Source organism: Ostrinia nubilalis, chromosome 30 (genome assembly GCF_963855985.1).
Source record: "Ostrinia nubilalis chromosome 30, ilOstNubi1.1, whole genome shotgun sequence".
Taxonomy (NCBI): Eukaryota; Metazoa; Arthropoda; class Insecta; order Lepidoptera; family Crambidae; genus Ostrinia; species Ostrinia nubilalis.
The window spans coordinates 4,386,737-4,408,184 of NC_087117.1; the positions used below are offsets into that span (position 1 = coordinate 4,386,737).

General features: G+C 40.9%; 1 protein-coding gene and 1 long non-coding RNA gene across 2 annotated transcripts; both read right to left on the minus strand.

Moving 5' to 3' along the window:
* Window positions 1-752: 752 nt before the first annotated feature.
* On the minus strand, window positions 753-9,044 carry LOC135085923 (uncharacterized). The gene is made up of 8 exons (XM_063980706.1): window positions 8,836-9,044; window positions 8,317-8,412; window positions 5,387-5,572; window positions 4,641-4,751; window positions 4,038-4,148; window positions 3,013-3,123; window positions 2,569-2,740; window positions 753-2,307 (listed from the first exon to the last, which is right to left on the minus strand). Exons 1-8 carry the CDS (start codon window positions 9,042-9,044, stop codon window positions 754-756), a joined length of 2,550 nt encoding a protein of 849 aa, XP_063836776.1. The 3' UTR covers window position 753.
* A 7,245-nt stretch (window positions 9,045-16,289) lies between these two features.
* LOC135086055 (uncharacterized) lies at window positions 16,290-17,750 on the minus strand. Its single transcript, XR_010260276.1, has 3 exons — window positions 17,627-17,750; window positions 16,979-17,059; window positions 16,290-16,475 (listed from the first exon to the last, which is right to left on the minus strand). It is a non-coding gene; the product is annotated as an uncharacterized LOC135086055 (long non-coding RNA).
* Between the last annotated feature and the right edge of the window lie 3,698 nt (window positions 17,751-21,448).

A 21,448-nucleotide genomic window follows, 5' to 3' on the forward strand; every position in this document is an offset into this window, starting at 1 on the left:
AATGTTCGAGTGTTATCGGTACACGCTAAATCATCCATGAGTGCACACGCACACTACAATAATGCCTTACGGATTGCTCGGACCAAACTCCCCGCACCCCGCGCGACCGAGACCAAACATTGGTGGGGCGCGTCCGAGTGGAAAACGAACTAAGTAAGGTGACATTGGATGACATGTGATTTATACCTCACTATACAGGGTGGAAACGATAAGTGATCTCACTCGATTATTTCTAAACTATACAAGATATCAATAAACTAATTACTGATCCGGAAATTGCTTCACGAGCTCTTTCAAATGGGAAACATTGAATTTTCAGATAGATCCCGTTTATTCTGTAACCTTTGGTACCGTTTGAAAGAGCTCGTGAAGCACTTTCAGGATCAGTAACCAGTTTTTCGATATCTTGTATAGTTTAGAAATAATCGAGATCACTTATCGTTTCCACACTGTAGTTATACGAAGTGCTTGCATCCCATCTAAGAGTTATTAGGAAGCGTTACAAAATTACATTTTGTCTATGCCAGCGGTTCCCGAATGGTGGTCCGCGGAACCCTGGAGTTCCGTGGAAAGGCCGCAAGGGTTCCGTAAAAAATATTATCCCACGTTTCGTGACCGACGTTGTTCGCGCGCACCGACTTGTTTACGCACAAGGGAGGGGCAGAGCGTGCGGGCGGAGTAGTACGGGGGTTCCGCTAGGAAAAGTATAATCAATTAGGGTTCCTTGGCAAAAAAAAATTGGGAAACCCTGGTCTATGCATCCTCATCGTTTCCGCTGTCAGTCGATACCTCACCATTTCCTATGAATACTTCTTCTTGCGACAAATTAGGTATTTTCGCTTTACTATTTATCTGCAAAACTGACGCCATCGCCATTCCTGTCCCGAAACTGTACTCTATGGGCTTCAGACTCTCATCTTCTTTGTCTGTGGATTTGTCTATGGACCTTCTAGTTGGATGATTCTTCTTTCTTGTCGCTCTATGCCTTCTGATGTCTTTTAGTAACGCCAGCTGTTTTTCTTTGTATAACTCATAGTCACTCTCTGATGATGAAGGTGATAATTCCAAGTCCCTTTTGGAGAATTTGTAAGTGCTGACTTGGAATCTATGGTTTGTGTTGACTTGGTTGTTGTCTATGGCCGGACCGGCCTCGATGTCGCTTGTTTCTGACATACAAACTGGATCAAGTTCTTTATCTTTATGTATTTCTAACGCTGGTACATATTTACACCATTTCGTTACACAATAGCCACATTCTTCTTTGGTTAGAGAAATGAGTTTGCTCTTTAAATTCAGTTTGGAGTTGGCTTCGTAAAAAGGTTTGGATATTTCATCTTCGCGTTGATACTTTTTAGTTTTAAACGCGTACTTTTTCTTTTTATCACCTTTGCTTATCCTATAACTTCGAAACAACTTCTTTTTCGGTGGATCCTTTTTAATTTTGGTTATGTAACCTTTTTTCACGATATAATCATCGTAGTTTATTTGTCTGGGGAATTCTGGCACTAAATCCTTCAATTCTGGCATCGTTTTGGCTAACGCTTGCCTTTCTCTCTCCCTCATCACGTCCTCTCTTTTCCCCAGCTTTCTTTTCAGCTCTTTCAGGACAATCTTCGTTGTTTCCTTCTCTTTCTTCCCTGGACCTGTTGTGACGTCATCTGCCGGTGTTGCCACATCATCGTCTTCGGTTTTGACGAAGTAGAACACTTCATCTTTAACCTCTGGTAATTTATCATCAATTTTAATAACATTTTCATCGTCAGTAGGACTCTTTTCTTCAATCCGAACCTCTTTTTCTGAACCATCGACTTTGTTTCTTAATTTTTTGAGCCTAATTTGCGAATTCTGCATTGTATTCAAACATTTAGTGATATCATCAATGATTTCATCTATATCTTTATTCAATACTGTCAAATCCAACTCTTGCTTGTTCAATGCACACGAATCTAAAAACACATCTAAAGCTTCACACTTATTCCCCACAAATTTCAACTCTAAATTCGTTCTGGCAACCCCATTGTGTATGTCACTGTACGCCCAACTATCCAACATGGCCGCCCCTGGTTTTTTAACGACATTTCTGTCGTTATTTCCAAAGTTTCTTAGCAACCTGTACATACGTTCTAGAGCCTCGTAGTTTTGCTTGAATTCTTCGTACAAATGGCTCAATAGGACTGTGTGTATCCAGTAGATTCTTTCGTTGAAGTTTTTGTATATCTTCTGAGCGTGGACTGGCGGTATGAAGTGAGCCATAGCGATGTGTTTTAGCAATGTAGATTGGACTACTAAGAACGCGTGGTGGATTTTCTGTGAACAAAAGTATGTCGTTAGTGTTTATTTAAATATTCACAAAATAAATCAAATGTGAATGATTTGTGTAGTACGTGGTAGTAAGGTTGTCCTTGATTTAAAAATAAAAATGAAACATTTTATTCAGCGACACAAAACAACATCAAAAAAATTAAAACAAAACTAAATAGAATTGGTAATGGCGTGTCACCCTGGATGTGATTTAGGGGACACCCTGTATTTGTCAGAGCCGTATGAAAGCTTGTAAAACCATCTTACCATCAAATCGTTGCCGGCGTCGTCAGCCACCGCCGCCCAAGCGACGTCCGCTCGGAGCCACGGCGCGTTGCCGAGCAGCGCCGCTGATGCTCGCGATAGAAGCAACGCGAGCGATCGCTGCTGACGGCACAGGAGTGCGCGGGTGTTCTCGATGGCGGACGATATTGATCCACTAGGAGAGAGTATATAGTTTTGAGTGGACTCTTAAGACTTCTGCTGGATCAAAATTGCTCAATACTATGCTAATCCTGTTTTAAATGAGCAGCCCAGTGCAAATAATGGGTAAAAAGATAAGCAGCGCTAGCGACGAGGGCTACCGGAATAACACAGCGCTAGTTTTATCAATACGGACGATATTGACACGCTAAAAGAAAATATAGCCATGACAGGACTCTATATAAGACTCAGGCACATTCATAGAGTCTCCTATACTATAACAGTCACGGCGCGTTGCCGAGCAGCGCCGCCGATGCTCGTGATAGAAGCAGCGCCAATGATCGCTGCTGACGGCACAGCAGCGCGCGGGTGTTCTCGATGGCGGACGATATTGACCCACTAGGAGAGAGTTTATAACTTTAAGAGGACTCTTAAGACTTCTGTTGGATCAAAATTGCTCAATACTATGCTAATCCTGTTTTAAATGAGCAGCCCAGTGCAAATAATGGGTAAAAAGACAAGCAGCGCTAGCGACGAGGGCTACCGGAATAACACAGCGCTAGTTTTATCAATGACGGAAGATATTGACACGCTAAAAGAGAGTAAAGCCATGACAGGACTCTATAAAGACTCAGGCACATTCATAGAGTCTCCTATACTATAACAGTCACGGCGCGTTGCCGAGCAGCGTCGCCGATGCTCGCGATAACAGCAACGCGAGCGATCGCTGCTGACGGCATAGGAGCGCGCGGGTGTTCTCGATGGCGGACGATATTGCATGAGCCTCTGGAAGACAGTATGAGAGTAGCTTTGAGTGGACTCTTATGACTTCCATGTTAGATCAAGGCTGCTCAATAATATGCCAATGCCTTGGAGTATGTAAGTGCCATGTGGAGACACTAATCGTGACTGATCAGGATAGAAAGAGTGCCCTAGACATCTTGCCATGAGTGGAGCGAAGAGAGCTCTAGTCTACGAGGATAGATAAGCTCTTTTTAGTGTGAACAGTCTGAATAACTGTAGGGACTTTTCTGACCTAGTGTTTTGAGCCGCTGGGAGAAGAAGTAACCATGAGTAGACGCTAAAAAGACTGAGACTCATGTAGAAGCAACTAGACACAAAAAGTGTCTACGCCTGCGTAGCTTTATAGACACATTCATAGCAGAGTATCCTGTAATATAACGGACTCAGTAGACGCTAGAGTCTAGACTGACAATAAGTCACATTTAGAAGCAACTAGACAAAGAGTATCTACGCCTACGCAGCCTCTAAAGACACATGCATAGCAGAGTCTCCTGCACTATAACAGTCACAGCGCGTTGCCGAGCAGCGCCGCCGACGCTCGTGATAACAGCAACGCGAGCGATCGCTGCTGACGGCATAGCAGCGCGCGGGTGTTCTCGATGGCGGACGATATTGAGCCACTAAAAGAGAGTATAATATAGCCTTGAGAGGACTCTAAAGACTCAGATAGGGGGAGGAGTAGGCGTGAAAGAGTGCGTAATAATAAACCATTGCTTTCTAAAGTGTCAGACTGCAATAAGTTTCTAGAAATGGTATTATCTATCTTTCCAAAAGGGGGAAAGCCATAAAGCGTCTAAAATTTGATTTTATTGAGACTTAGATTAGACGCTATTAAGCCGCTGGGAGAAGAAGTAACCACGAGTAGACGAAAACTGAGACTGAGACGCTAAAGACTGAGACACGTGTCGAAGAAACTGGACAAAAAGTGTCTACGCCTGCGTAGCCTCTAAAAACACTTTAACAGCAGAGTCTCCTGTAATATAACGGAGTCAGTAGACTTTAGACTGACAATAAGTCATATTTAGTAGCAACTAGACAAAGAGTATCTATCTAAGCCTGCGCAGCCTCTAAAGACACATTCATAGCAGAGTCTCCTGTACTATAACAGTCACGGCGCGTTGCCGAGCAGCGCCGCCGATGCTCGCGATAACAGCAACGCCAATGATCGCTGCTGACGGCACAGCAGCGCGCGGGTGTTCTCGATGGCGGACGATATTGACCCACTAGAAATAGAATTGGAACAAACAAAAAACGACGCTAGAGAGATTAATAACCATGAGGGGACAGTAAAGACCAAGGCTGCTCAACACTATGCCAATCAAACCAGGAGTAATGTGCAAAAAGCCTTGGGCACTGCTGCCTGCACAGCAGCGTACGATATGAGGTCTCAATTCCGGACGATAGGCGATGTTGAACCGCTGAAAGAGAATACAGCTACAAGAAGACGCTAAAAACTCGGACATATCCATTGCAGAATCAAACTATGCTACACATAACAAGAATTAAGGGTAAGAAGTAGCTGTGAGAGGACGTTAAAAGAGATTCGCGGATTCGCGGCGGATCGGCGAGCGAGCGCGAACATTATCTACCTACATGTTCGCGAGCGATTTAGCACACTCTTAAGCGGTGTTGCATCACCGCTTATTCCTTTAGGCAAGCAGCGGTTCGGCGAGCGCTCACGAATATTTATTCCCACATTATCCTCGTGAGCATGTTGACACTTAATAAAGTCATAGTCATTTATTTTCTGTAAATAGGCTTTTAAAAGTATTTTTATCACTGCTTCGGGACAATAAATAGGCCAGTGCTGAGAGCAGCGCAAGAAACTCAGTCACCTTAGTCAGTAATTTACACTTACAGCTGAGCATGCAGCGCCGCGTATTCCTTCAAGCATGCGGCGGCTCGGCGAGCGAGCGCTAAGTAATCGCGCATGATCGCGAGCAGGCTCGCGAGCGAACCACGAATGAGCGCCCGGTGCACCGCCCGGATCGCCACTGGTATGCTGACGTAGGCCGCTATGTTGAGCAGTGTGGAGCGGTTGAGGCTGGAACAAATACATATTATATTATAAACTAGAAACATTTTGTACATCTCCTCTGGTCTCACCATCTGTTATTATACGACTTAGTCCAGATTTTGTTAGAAGATTGTGCAATATGATGGTGTCAGCACCAGGAACATTCAGATTAGATTACATAGCGTCCCTTAGCTAACAACACCGCGTAAGTCATTTTTACCAACTTTACAGGAGACGAAAAAAACTGTTTATTTTAAAAAATCGGTGGATTTTTCCTATTGTTACTTATTAAATACTTTATTTAGCGGTTGAGAAATAATTATTTATACTTAATTTGACGATTTACTTTATTTTAACCTATATTTTATGACTTGAGCGGTATTGACTGATATTTTTGTAGAGTTAGGCGGTGTTGTTTGCCGAAATGTAAAGGAATAAGGTATTAATAGATGATTTACAAAGAAAATTTTTATTAAGAATTATTTAAAAAATAATTAAACAATCATTATAACCTATCCTATCGTTAACCTAAATCTGAAGAATCACAGTGTATAGATCAAATATTGTGAGGGGGGGCCTTCAACGCGAAGCTGGGCAAACGAAACGACAATGAGCTGGAAGTGGGGCAATTTGGGTATGGAGAGAGGAACGCACGTGGCTAACTGCTGGCTGGCTTTATGGAGAGGGATGATGAACTCCTTCTTCAGAAAACAGCGAAAGTAGATTTCGCCGCATCCCAATGACGCTATGAAATATGAGATCAACTTCATCTTGTCGACGTAGAAGCATGTTGTCTGTGAGGTCAATTTGGTCAAAACAGGAAGCAATCACCAAATGGTAAGGGGCACATTAAATATAAGTCCGAATCTCGATAGATGTCGACTGATAAAGTCTACACTCCGCCCAGCGTCCATCCAACCCCGAAAGCTCAACTCGAGTTGCAAAATCGTTTCCAATGCCAGGACATTGCAAAAATGTGGAAGAGTACAATAGCAGGTTCTTGGGAATTGTCCAAATGACTGGGTCTAAGGTCTTTAAAACCCGTCGTTTAAGAGAAACAAAAAAGATCTCTGATCTCACCAATAACCTTATAGAAGAGAGACGAAACATGGATCTGCAGTCATCTGAAGATGCTACTCAGTATCGGCGTCTTAACAGATAGATCTCTAAGTCTTTTGACTCGCGACCTACACATATAATAGAGACAATTGAGCATAACAAGGGCTCTAAGGTGTTCGTAAGAGATTCGTCTGTCAAAGCCAACTGACCAAGCTGAAGACCGAGAAGAGCGTCGGGGCCTGAGATATTGAAAGAGGTTGAGAAGTTCTACGGACAATTATACACGACTGTGTTCACACCTGTTACAAATCTAACCGAAGACCCAAGAGCTAGATTGACCCGACACAATACCTAAGATGTCCCGAACGCCAGTCTACACGAGCTTGGAATAGCTCTGGAATAGCTCTAAACAACAAGGCCCGGGTGATAATAGAATTACGGCTCAGCTTTTGAAAGCAGGTAAAATGTCGATGCTAAAGGCTCTTTGGAAGCTGTTCTTTTCCGTCATCCTCGGGGGAAAAACTCCTACGGCACGGCACAGAAGTTTGGTGATACTCTTCTTCAAAAAACGGCGATAAAATCTTGTTGAAGAATTATAGACCCATCTAACTTCTGAACCATGTCTACAAGCTGTTTTCGAGTAATTATGAATCGTCTAACTCGCCGACTCGAGGCCTTCCAGCCTCCTGATCAAGCTGGTTACCAGGCTGGTTAGCAGGCTTTAGTGTCTTAGATCACATACATACGCTGCGGCAGATTATACAGAAGACCGAGGAGTATAATCAGCCACTTTGCCTGGCGTTTGTGGACTATGAGACAGCCTTCGATTCGATTGAAACCTGGGCAGTTGTTTACGCCGTTTATGTCCTGCTTCTTGTAATTGTGCACATAAAAATTCATTACATGAACTCGGAATACTTCAAGAATCAATTCCTTCTCCATCAATAGTGTATTTCACTTGTATAGCTTCCTAAAAGAATTAAAATACAGTTTGAAACACCGCCTAAGTTTGTAAAAAAATATTGTAAACACCGCCTAAGTAAATGAAGATATTTTCTATTATAATTTCCTTATATATTAATACGCGTAAATGATTAAAAATTACATTATTATATAGCTTACCTCTTAATCTTCTATTAAAACTTCTTTCATAGACCTTTTCGCGATAAAACTCACTTAAAAATATAAAAATTACGGAGCGCGAAGGAACTTTACGAGAAATGTATGGCAGACTAACGACTTGAGCGGTGTTGCGAGGCAAACCGACTTGCGCGGTGTCACTAAAATTCAAATTACGGCTTCTTATTGGCTGAAATCTATAACATGTGACCAATGGTTAGACGCGCGATGAGCAGATCTATCCAATGGTATTAAAATGTCAAAACCGCCAAAAATCGACTTAGGCGGTGTTGTTAGCTAAGGGACGATAGGCTATTAATATCAATTAAGAATAGTGTTGGACCGAGGATACTGCCTTGCGGGACACCGTAGTTGCATGGAGCAGACTGTAATACTTATCTACTCTCACAATTTAACGAAGACCTGTCAAGAGTGTACGTACTATGTCTCTAACCCTAATTGTATTGTTATTGTTTGTTTTCTGTAGCTGTGCCTTAAATAAATAAACCCCTGAACTCTCTAGCCGAGCGAATAATAGCGGTATAGATACAGTGTCGAAGGCTTTCTGGGGATCCAAAAATACTCCAACGCACCAATTACCCTCGTCTAGGTACTTCTCGTCTAAGACACTACTTACAATGACTACTTTTGTTCGCGTCGCGTCGTATCGTATCACGCGCTTGTTGCACCTAGGACAATAGTGTTATGGTTGGAAAAATTACATATTCTTATCATAGTACATACTTACTGTTTTGTGGTTTCTTTAATGTGGCAGCAAAATTTGTGGTAGGCCGTTTAAATAGTAGAAAAATGGACAAAAACACTCACTGTCTCGGCGGGAAGGCAGCCACGCATACAGCGACGGCTGTTAAAGACACGGAGTCGGAGTGGCCGTCCGCAGTAACTTGAGTAGATCATTTCTTATCTTAGAGCATTATAATCCTAGGATTCAAAAAAACTCCTGTGTAGCCAGGATCTACAGCTTGACCATCAATAAAAACCCAACCAGTAAAGGTAAAGTTTCTTCTCTTCTTCTTCGTCGCTACACTCATGGTCGTGGTCGTCACACCAGGTCCAGTGGCAAGCCAAAGTTTCTTAAATAAAACACTCACTGTCTCGGCGGGAAGGCAGCCACGCACACAGCGACGGCAGTCAAAGACGCGGCCCCCTCCCCGCCCGTGAGCCAGCCGCCCCGCCCCCCCGCGGCGCTCCACACCGCAGTAGGACAGGGAGTCTCCTGCTCCACTTCTACGCTGTCCTCTCGGAAGAGACCGCTCGCGAGGACTGATATTAGCTTTACGGAGGACGGACGATAGCACATTAAGCTAAACACAGTCTTAAACTGTTGTAATAGAGACTACTTTTGGACAAAAATTAGTCTGATTAGTGAGCGACGTAATGTGACATAATAAAGAGTGACAGAATGCGACCAAAAAAGTACTTCACATGACGCATGACAGGTGACAACGTAGGAGACTAACAAAGACGCCATATTTTCGTACCAGATCGCGTCGTAGCGCGTCGCGTTGCTGCGTTTATTGCACCTAGGACATAATGATGTGACAGTTGACATATTCTTATCCTATTACTTACTGATTTGTAGTTTCTTTAGGATGTAAACTCACGTAGCTGAATCAATTTGTAGAAACACAGATGGCCGTCCATTAAAACTAGAAAATCACATATAAAATACTCACTGTCTAGGAGGGAAGGCAGCCACGCACACAGCGACGGCCGCCACAGATGCGGCCCCCTCCCCTCCCGTGAGCCAACCGCCTCGTCGCCCCCCCGCGGCGCTCCACACCGCAGTAGGACAGGGAGTCTCCTGCTCCACTTCTACGCTGTCCTCTCGGAAGAGACTAATACAGCAGGGCTAACTTAAACACTGTTTACGTATCTATCTGTCACTGTCGCTCATACTGGCATCTCGCTTGTGTGAGAGAGATGGCAACATACGAAACTTCGGATAACTTTTTTGGAGTAACAATCAGTTCTAGTGAACTGAGTCAGTGCCCGAGGTATAGGAGCGGCACGGATAGGGTGACATATTATGACGTGACAGAGCATAATATAAGGTGTTATTTTTTATACTGATCATACTTTACCAAGGCATTTAATAAAATCATACAAATACAACCCAAGTGTTTTTAAAAAAAAATTCAGGCTAGTTTTTGTTTTTACTTTTCCTAACAAAAAAAAGATATTATTTTTACAACCATCCTGTCTTCACTCACTGCCTCTCTCTCTTTCTTTATTCATTTCATTCATACGAGTACGAACAATGGCCGCGCCCGTTCATTCAACGTTCACACACATAAAGGTTAGATTACACTAAACCTACGTTACCAAAAATTATCACTCGTGAGTATGTACGATGTTACGTCATGTTAATAGGTACTACGCGCTGGGAGAAACAAAATCTAGCCACATAAGTAGGTAAATAAGTGTATTTTCATTAGTGTAATAGCGGGGGACTTTTCCAACGAACCGAGGCGAATCATCCGCGTTAAACTAGAAATTTAAAAAAGGATAGAAATTTGGAATTCAATATCTACGGTTTCGTAATGCCTACGCAATTTATTTAGAGACGTAATAAAAAATTGATAGGTACATACCTATTACTACTTCGCTTCGCTTCAGTGGAAATGCACCCTAATATTGAATATGAATAGGTGTTGGAAATAAAACTCACTGATCAATTTTCCTGGTTTTAATTCCTAAATTATGATTTGCCATCACACTTTAGATTCATTGATTTTACTTATTCACACATTTACCTATTTTGAATGTTGTTATTTAAAGTTCCTAGGTTATTATTACACTCAATTACACTAATCACAATACATTTTGAACGTCAAGCCTTTGTTGAATGTTCACGTAAACACTGTCTTGCACTGTCTAATCTAGCCACGATGCTTCCGGGCTGCACACTTGCTTGCTGTTCACTAGACACCACGTCGGATGTTGTATTCACAATTCGCGCACTAACTTTTTTACGGAAAAAGTCCCTTTCGCGTAAACAAGCACTCATCTGTCCAAATCACACTGTAGGTATGTACCTAGGTAGACTTCCGCAATATCCATCGATAGAACTCGGTCGCGGTCGTGGCCCTCTGGCAACAACTCCTTGATAAGGCATTCCGTATTTTTACGCAAAAGCCGTCGTCTGCGGCGCTCGCATCTGGGTACCGCCAGCACTGTGCCGGTGATTGAAATTGATATCCAGAACTTCGTCCTCGAAGCGCACGGGATCTCGTCAAGTCAGGAAACGGCTGCGCTCCCTGAAGCGCTGCGCGGCTCCAAACAAACAAGGTGTGAAGGTTTTCGACTCGTCAATGTTTCTCGTCGGCCAGTTAGTGTGCCCGAAACATAATTTCACCTGCGTTTTGTTATTTATCAAGCGCGGCATTTTAATAACTCGCACATACACTGCAATACGTTTGGGCACATGGGACGGACTGGGACGATTATTTATGTTGTTGCGCTCCCGCATGCCGATCGTTGGCTCGGCGCGGGCTGTGGGCGCGGAGCGACTGGCAGCGATATCAATATGGCCGACTCACGCGGCGCGGCACGTGGCAGCGGTCGTTGCCCTCGGCCGGCTACTACGATAGTGCGTAAACGAATACGCACCGCGCTCAAAGGATGATTTATTTTTTATTTTTTTCGAAACATTCTTTGTCGTTTTACTCGAAAACTAGCCTGAATTTTTTTGAAAAAACACGTGGGTCTTATTTGTATGATTTTATTAGATATGTTGGTAAAGTATGATCAGTATAAAAAATAACACCTTATATAAATCTGAAGTCTCGCTGAAGTTTGACGTCACAAAAACACTCTTAATGCAAGAAATTACTGTTACTTACACTCGATAGAGAGATACTCGGTAATAGAGATGCGCACGCGCAAATTACTTTAATATCGACAAAAGACACTCGAGTGACTGCTAATATGGCTGTCATGTATTAATCTGTGGAACTTTTTACTTTTAAATGTCAATGTCAATTCACATGTTTGTTTTGAGGTTAGGCCACTTGATTTCCGGCTACCTAGCCAAATATACAGCTCTCACAATAGTCACCGTGTTATCATTATTTTCGGACATAATAGTGGCGACGTATGGTTAAAACAGTGAACAATGGATACAAAAGCAGTGAAATTCGATGTGTTCAACCCTCAGACTGACAATTGGGACATTTACTTAGATCGGTTAAAGTTTTGTTTCGAGGCTAATGGCGTCATATTGGACGCGGCAAAAAGGGCTAATTTTGTGACAGTGTGTGGTGCGCGTGTGTATGAGACATTACTTGCGTTAATTACACCGAGGAAAGTTTCTGATTTGCCTTTCAGTGAGATAGTGACTGTTCTTACAAGACATTATAGTCCAAAACCGAATGAGATTTCGGTGTCGTTTAAATTCTACAAACGTGATCAAGGACGTGGTGAATTAGCGTCAGACTATATCGCACAATTAAGAAAATTAAGTTCGGGGTGCAATTTTAATGACTTAGAACGAATGTTACGCGACAGACTTGTGTGCGGTATGAGTGATAGCAAATTACAGTACGAACTGTTAAAACGTGACAATTTGAGTTATCAAGACGTAGTGGACGCCATGTTATCATCGGAAAGTGCCGGACGGGACGTGCGCATGATTCAAGACGCTGCGAATGCGGCGTCGATGCCCACCACAACAGCGGCGCCCTACTTTGAGCAGCCCGTAGCGGAGCCGATGGACGTAAACGCGGTTCAAACGAAAACAACTCGTCTATGCTATCGTTGCGGTGATCGTCACCCTGGAGAGTGCCGTTTTATCAATGCAATTTGCCGGTTTTGCAAGAAAAAAGGACATCTAGAAAAAATCTGTTTAAGCAAGAAGAAGAACAGTCGCGATGTAAACTTCACTAGTGAACCGAGTGATCGTTTGAACGGCATCTACTGTGTGCAAAGTACTAGTCGCACACCGCCATACGAGGTTGACGTATTACTGGCGGGTGTCCCAGTCCGCATGCAGGTGGACACGGGCGCCAGTTTCTCCATCATCAACGAGTACACCTGGAACGTGTTGCGCTCACGACTTGCGCGCGACGCACTACGCCCCGCATCACTCACTTTACGCACTTGGACGGAGACACCGGTTCAATTGCTGGGACAAGTCACTTTGTCAGTTTGCTATAAAAACAAGGAGCAGAATCTATGTATTATAGTAGCTAAAGGAAAAGGACCTAACCTTCTGGGTCGTGACTGGTTGACGCCGCTTCACATATCATTAAATATCAACTTTGTTTGCGACAACAAATTGATAGACAAGATTATATCAAAACACCAAGAAGTTTTTCAAGATGGATTAGGTACATATCGTGGTAATCCAGTCAAGATACATCTGAAACAAGGTATGACACCTAAATTTCTGAAAGCTCGGCCGGTACCTTTTGCAATAAAAGACAGAGTAGAACGTGAAATAGACAGACTGGTCAAAGAAGGAGTATTAAGACCAACATCTTTCTCCGACTGGGCTACACCAGTAGTGCCAATAGTTAAGAAAACAGGAGAGATTAGATTATGTGGAGACTATCGCAGTACTGTAAACGCAGCTACCGAATCAGACACTTTCCCCATGCCCACATCTAATGAGGTATTTGCAACCATAGCCGGAGGGAAATGTTTTACAACTCTAGATTTAGACAGAGCGTACACACAGGTGGTAGTGGATGAAGAAACGTCAAAACTTCTCACACTCAATACGTGCAAAGGACTTTACACAGTACATCGCTTAGCTTTTGGAGTTAAAGCATGTCCGGGAATTTTCCAACGCCTTATGACATCCTTGTTGGCAGGCATCCCTGGAGTTGCAGTCCTGATTGATGACATAATTGTCTCTGGTTGCTCAAGTATGGAAATGGAGGCCAGACTGGACACAGTTTTAGACCGAATTAAACGTGCAGGACTACGACTTAACAAGACCAAATGCAAATTTGCCAGAGACAGTGTAGAGTTTCTAGGCTTTAGAATAGACTCAGAAGGCATTCACCCTGCACCAAGTAAGGTGGACTCCATAACTAACACACCGGAGCCTAAAAATAAGCAAGAGCTTCAAGCATTTCTCGGACTATACAACTTTTATGAAAGGTTCATTCCACACAAGGCCACAGTTCTTGAACCATTACATCGGTTATTAGACAAAGCACGTACCTGGAAATGGACTGAATTGGAACAAAATGCCTTTGACACAGCAAAGCACTTACTGACTTTTGATCTGACACTTAGCCATTACGATGTGAACAAACCGCTGATCCTTACCTGTGACAGTTCAGAGTACGGTGTGGGAGCGGTACTGTCTCATGAAGACGAGAACCATAATGAGTGTCCAGTAGCCATGGCTTCAAGAACTCTGCATTCTCACGAACGACGCTACTCACAACTTGATAAAGAAGCAGCGGCAATTATGTTTGGAATAACAAAGTTCCATAATTACTTGATGGGACGACATTTTCGGATTGTGACTGATCACAAGCCGTTATTGGGAATATTCAACCCCAAGAAACCAATGACTAGTATGCTTTCACCCCGTTTGACAAGAATTGCCATAGCCTTGACTTCACATAGCTATGAAATAACATACAGACCTGGGCCGCAGATCGGAAGTGCTGACAGTTTGAGTAGATGGCCTCAACCGGTACCAGATCAACTTGAAGAACCACTCTACGAAATTTTACTGATGGCTGAAAAACCTGAGGATTTCCCTTATGATGTGTCACACATAGCTTCCGAGACGAAAGGCGACCGCATCCTATCTAGAGTCATGCATTACATCCAATGCGGTTGGCCAGCTAAAATAACCGATCCTGAGTTAAGGCCTTTCTGGTTACAACGTGCAGAACTTTCAATACAAAATGATTGCATACTACTGGGCTGCAGAGTTGTAGTGCCGAGGTCCCTTCGTCCAACAATCCTACGTGTTTTACATAAAACACATACTGGAATTGTTCAAACCAAGACTTTGGCTAGAAGCTACGTTTGGTGGCCACGCCTTAACGAAGACATCGAAGTGCTAGTGAGCGGATGCTCAAAATGCCTGGAACACAGACATATGCCACCTAAGACCAGCCATGAATGGATTACACCAACCAGACCGTGGTCGAGAATCCACGTTGATTTTGCAGGCCCATTTTACAATAAAAACTTTTTGATAATGGTTGATTCATACTCTCGTTGGCCCGAAGTGTTTGTAGTAAATAACATAACCTCCGCTACAGTGATAAAAGTTTTAAGAAACACTTTTGCCATACACGGATTGTGCGACGTACTAGTGTCGGATAATGGTACATCTTTTGTATCAGATGAATTGAAGAGATTCCTACAAGCTAATAACATCCGGCATGTCACCACGGCTCCCTATCACCCGGCCACAAACGGGATAGCGGAGAGGATGGTACAGACAGTGAAAGACAAACTAAGAAAGATGGATGATTCATCATGGGACATCAAAATACCAAACTTGTTGCTAGGCCTGCGGGTTACTCCATGTACTACAACACACAAAAGTCCTGCAGAACTGCTAATGGGAAGACGTTTACGAACGTTACTGGATACTGTACATCCTGAGAATATTCAACATAAGAGAATTGAGCAACAAATTGAAGAAAACAATCAAAGACAAGGAAGAGAATCGAATGTTGGACAATCAGTGATGTACAGAAACTACAGCAACCATGGCCCTAGATGGTTACGGGGCACAGTTACTTATAAGAACGGACCCTCCAGCTACCAAATAGAGACGAATGGTGGCGGAGTAGTAAATCGTCATATTGATCAAATAATCAAAACAACAGCAGCAGAGGAGATAACTACCAGAGTAACAAATGATACAGATGCAGTCGTAGAAGGAACGCCGGAATTGATTACTGACGATATCATAGAGATACCAGATGCAGACAAGTGGGCTGACATCTTGGGCATTCCAAGCCAAGCTACTACAACACCGGCTCTGGGAAAGATAAAAAATAAACCAAATTTGCATTCTAGAAGCCCCTATGACCGACCAGATGATAACCTTTACATAAATTTCCTAACTTAATTACTGTTATTTAAATACATAGTGTTCATGGGGATAATTTATTAGTTTGGTAATGTTGATATTCACTTAGGGGGGAGATATGTCATGTATTAATCTGTGGAACTTTTTACTTTTAAATGTCAATGTCAATTCACATGTTTGTTTTGAGGTTAGGCCACTTGATTTCCGGCTACCTAGCCAAATATACAGCTCTCACAATAGTCACCGTGTTATCATTATTTTCGGACATAATAATGGCCGTCCGCAGTAACTTGAGTAGATCATTTCTTATCTTGGAGCATTCTAATCCTAGGATTCAAAAAAACTCCTGTGTAGCCAGGATCTACAGCTTGACCATCAATAAAAACCCAACCAGTAAAGGTAAAGTTTCTTCTCTTCTTTTTCGTCGCTACACTCTTGCCAGAGTGGACGTGGTCGTCACACCAGGTCCAGTGGCAAGCCAAAGTTTCTTAAATAAAACACTCACTGTCTCGGCGGGAAGGCAGCCACGCACACAGCGACGGCCGCCACAGACGCGGCCCCCTCCCCGCCCGTGAGCCAGCCGCCTCGTCGCCCCCCCGCGGCGCTCCACACCGCAGAAGGGCAGGGAGTCTCCTGCTCCACCTCTACGCTGTCCTCTCGGAAGAGCAGGCCGCTCTCGAGGATTGAAATGATGTGCTGACGGTTGTTTATTAGCTGGAAGAGATGATGTCATTTCATTAATATTTACTTACACCTTTATGCACATAAATATTGCTATTTATTACTAAAATATTGTTACCACACTTTAAGTGAATTGTTATAATTTTTGTTAGAAATAAAGATCTTAAACAGGCCTTCTCTATCAGTCAACTGTTGTTTAGGCAGATGCAAATTCAGAACTCAATTACATCACAGTGGGTGTTTGCAAACATTTGTAAATTAATAAATCTGTAAAATGTTACTTTGATAACTCAAGAAAATTACAATAGTGAAATAAACTAAAAAGTTAAGGTATTAGATAGAATATCATCAGTATATGAATAACAATTAACCATGACTGTGTGATGTTATGGTTGTGGTGTAGGTAAACCTATTGTGTTCACTTCAGTGCAGTTAGGCAGAGAAAGTAAGAGTCAAGCTACCCCTAGCGGAAGAAACTGGAAATAATTGTCTGTATTTAAAAGAGAAAAAAGATGTTTTTAATTACAAATGATTACCATATTGGGCCTAAACTTCATAGCAATCCATCTCCTTGACAGGATTGGAGGGGAGAAATCTTGCTTAGTGTAAAGTGCCATCTGAAAACATTGAAAAATTATAAGTGTAACATAATTAGAACCTGAAAACCGAAAATAGTTTACTAGACTGCTTACAATGGTCGGGTTAATAGTTTGAAGGTAAAATAATAGCACACTTCTAGTAGGAATTCTGTAAAATTTGATAATATAGACTTAGCTTTAGTGCCTAAAAAAAAAATCTTTCAGATGAACTAGAAATCACATCTCATCTCACACAAGCCGACTAATATTTATGATGTAGACATTTATTATGGTACTAAATAGATGTTATTGACTGTTTGAAGTACCTTATGGTAGTAATAACAGTTTTAATTTATTTTCACTCTCATTTTGAGAATCTAACCTAACTTAGTAACAAGTTAAACTTTTACATATTTTATATCAAATTAATCGCTATTTACTTATCACTTAAATCTTGAAATTGTTCTTAAAATACATAAAATGAAACTAAAGGTTGAATAAAAACGTAAAACGCATTAAAATCGGCGAAAGTTGTGTAACGTCAGCTGACTCATGTTTATTTACGGAAAAAGCGATTTACTCAATTTGTAATTCTTGAGACAATACCTTGAGATTAATAAGTAATTGATGATGTCATAATAATATATCAGTTTATATTAAAATTTCTAGTTTTTAGATAAATTATAACACTGCACTGTATTGAAATTTTTGACATTAGCTTTCATGTCACGTTTACGAAGCTGGTAAAATTTTACTTAGCGGATGAGTCGTCCAAGCAAGTTGTAAATAAAATGAATTAAGCATTAACATTTTAAAAGATTTTGAAAACAAGAGATTGTAGTCCACGCAAGCAGAAAGTTTTTAAATATAAATTAATAATCCTTTGCATTATTATTGACTGGATTCATAAACTCGAGTGTAATGTAATTTCACGGCGCGGTCCGAAATACACTGTCACTAAAGTGTGAAAGCCACAGATAGGTAGGTATGTGGTGAAAGCCAAGAAAAAATAAATAAATCAAAAAAAGCATTCGTGTTAATGCCAAATTATTGGGGTTGATTGACTTGGGGTAAAAATAAAAAACAAAATTATAAACCGTATAACCTTTATATTTACAAACAACCACCACAGATTTAAACATAAATTAAATGCAGTCGGCAGCGCATCATACAGCATACTATACATTTATGTCGCAAAATACCCTTTTACAAGTGTACAATGTGCCGTTGTTCGAACCAAAATTAACAAAAACTATTTATAAAGAATTATCCTACCTAGTTACCTGTAAAAAATAATAAAATGGGACATTATTTATTGTATTATAAAACCTTAATCCAAACAAAAAATATTAACTTAACTATTATCAACAAAACATTTAAAAACATTTTGTTTGATTTATAATTTTAATACTATTTTATTTTTAAATACTTTGATATTTGGTTGGTTTTTAATTGATCCATATCACTTCATAAGAAAAGTTAATAATAAAAATATTAACATCACTTGTGATTTTTAATAATACGTATAATATTTGCATTTGATTTCCATACAGCCAGAAGGCACATTTTTGTTAAAAAGCGTACCTATTCTTTGTTACTTATTTTTGTTCATATTTATAAATGTGCCAGGTACACAGCTTTTAAAGACACTTCTTATGACGGGTCTTAAGTACCCTACACAATCAACAAAAACATCTTAACATTCAACATTTTTGTACTACCCGTTCGCGCTAAGTTTGCCGGTCCGTGGAATGCGCGTCCCTTCTTCCAACCGCGATTAAACGCAGTTATTAATGTGTCTTATTTTACGCAAATACACAATTTTTATCAATAATAATAAATAAAAAATATTTTAAATATAGTTTGTTAAAGTAAGGCGATTGTCACACTGCACCGCGCTCCGCCGCAATTTTGTTGAATGTTGAGATATTTTGGTTGAATGTGTAGGGCAAAACACGAGCTGGAGACCCGACTTTAAGTTAATTCCTGCCACTTATCTGAATGTAAGTACTTAATAAACTCTAACTACATAAAAAGCGGTAGTTAAGTATTATAATACTTTACTACATAGTACGAATAGTCTAAACTTTCAACATTATTTTTTTAAATGCACCAATTTATTAACATTTCGGAATGTGTCTAATTATATTATTTTAAAACAGAATAAGATTTTTAACGTTTTATACATCACTTTATAATAATAAATGGTAACACTGACATGTAACACAAAGGAAAAATCTAATTAATTAATGTTTTTTTTTAAATAATTTTACTATAAAATCAACCTCTTTTTTATGAGCTGTCAAACACGAATCTCTTAGATTTTCAGTCACTCAATTGACTAACAATTTTTTATTGCTTTTAGGGCTGATTTTTCAATCGTCAGATATCTTTTAACTGAAGAATATCCTTGTCATTTTGCCAAACTTATTCTTCAGTTAAAAGTTTTTTTTTTTAATAATAATAATTTATTTAATAACCAAGAAGATGACGATTTACAATATTGTACAATGTATTAATTACTTAAACTACGATTGACAATCGTGTTAATCTTAAGTATGTCCCTGCCAACTAAACTAGGATTAAACCTGTATCTTAGATGACAGTGATTCCTCCAGGATATTCTTCAGTTAACCGACGATTGAAAAGATCAGTCCTTAAAGAGATTTTACAGCAAATTGAAAACTAACGCCAAGTGCCAACTTACCAAATACTCCATAACATTTGTATAATAAATATTATTATTACAATTTCCTATCCCAATGTTCTTCATAACTTAGCCTTAGAGTCTAACCCTTCAAGCCCGTGCAGTAAGAATTGTGAGACGAATCCGGCAAGTCTTTCTGGGTTTAGTAGATGCACGTCATGACCACCTTCCACTCTTCTGACCCTGTGGACAAGGAAATAAGGGTCATTTTACAAGGAATTAAATACAAAATCAAAAATATTTATTCAGTTTAGACCACAAGTGGCACTTATGAACGTCAAATATAGCAAACAATAAAAAGAAAAGGTAGCCCTTATGGGGCACTTTACATGTCTTCTTATCTGTAAATTATTACTGTACTTATTTATTATGCTAGACACGTATTAATATGTTTATGAAGGCGCACAGAGAGACTAATACACTCAGCGGCACGGAATTTGGCCCAAGCCTAAACACCCAGATATGAGGTCAAATAGGTGTTGAATACCTAAGTTTCGTGTGACATGTTAACAGAACATTTGTTTTTGTTAATTTAAGAGGCTAGATTAATAAAAAAATGCGTATGTTTAACTTTTTTGACTCTAGAAACGCATTTCGTTGTTGGAGCGTAAAGAGTACGGGTAAGTTTAAATTTGATATTAAATGTTGTAAGGGTTTGGCGTTTTGTTTTTTGTTTTTAAATTAATCTAAGGGTTATTCTCGTTTCCACAATTTGAGAATAATGCCCATTACTCCAGCTCAAGTTGCTCAAATAGTGTTGCTTAGAAGTCAAAGGCGTATGCAGCGGGAGATGGCTGAAACTTTCAATTTATGGCGTACAAACTTAAGATACACGTTAAAAAGGCATGACCAGACCGCCTTTTACACAAGAAGATCAAGAAGTGGGGAATTAAGGTGTATGTCAGCGCGCGATGACCCGATTATCGAGCTTGCAACATCCAGAAATCGGGTTCTCACTACGTTTGACATATGCCAGCGTTTACAAACAGCAAGCCCAGTGAATGTCAGTGAGCACACAATAAGAAGAAGGATGGAGGATCGTAACCTGCATACTCGAAGACCAGCTCGAGGACCAAAACTTCTCCGATACCTTCGCGAAGTGCGACTTACGTTTTCTAGAGAACATGCAAATTGTACGCAAGGCTAATGGAGTAAAGTTCTATGGATCGATGATTGTAGAGTCACCTTAAGAGCTCCAGACGGCCGTGGAAGTGAATAGAGAAGGTGCGGAGAAGAGTTAATACGCAAACAGACAAGTTTTCATAAAGAGTTTACTTTATTAGTCTAACGTCCAATTTGCATGTTCTCTAGAAAACGTAAGTCGCACTTCGCGAAGGTATCGGAGAAGTTCTGGTCCTCGAGCTGGTCTTCGAGTATGCAGGTTATGATCCTCCATCCTTCTTCTTATTGTGTGCTCACTGACATTCACTGCGCTTGCTGTTTGTAAACGCTGGCATATGTCAAACGTAGTGAGGACCCGATTTCTTGATGTTGCAAGCTCGATAATCGGGTCATCGCGCACTGACATACACCGTAATTCCCCACTTCTTGATCTTCTTGTGTAAAGGCGGTCTGGTCATGCCTTTTTAACGTGTATCTTAAGTTTGTACGCCATAAATTGAAAGTTTCAGCCATCTTCCGCTGCATACGCCCTTGACTTCTAAGCAACACTATTTGAGCAACTTGCGCTGGAGTAATGGGCATTATTCTCAAATTATGGA

Coding starts and splice junctions, on each gene's coding strand:
- LOC135085923 (XM_063980706.1), bottom strand. CDS start 9,044: ATGTGCTATCGTCCGTCCTCCGTAAAGCTAATATCAGTCCTCGCGAGC. Junction 8,413..8,835: donor GCTGCCTTCCCGCCGAGACA/GTGAGTGTTTTA, acceptor CTATTGTCCTAG/GTGCAACAAGCGCGTGATAC. Junction 5,573..8,316: donor TACCTAGACGAGGGTAATTG/GTGCGTTGGAGT, acceptor TATTTGTTCCAG/CCTCAACCGCTCCACACTGC.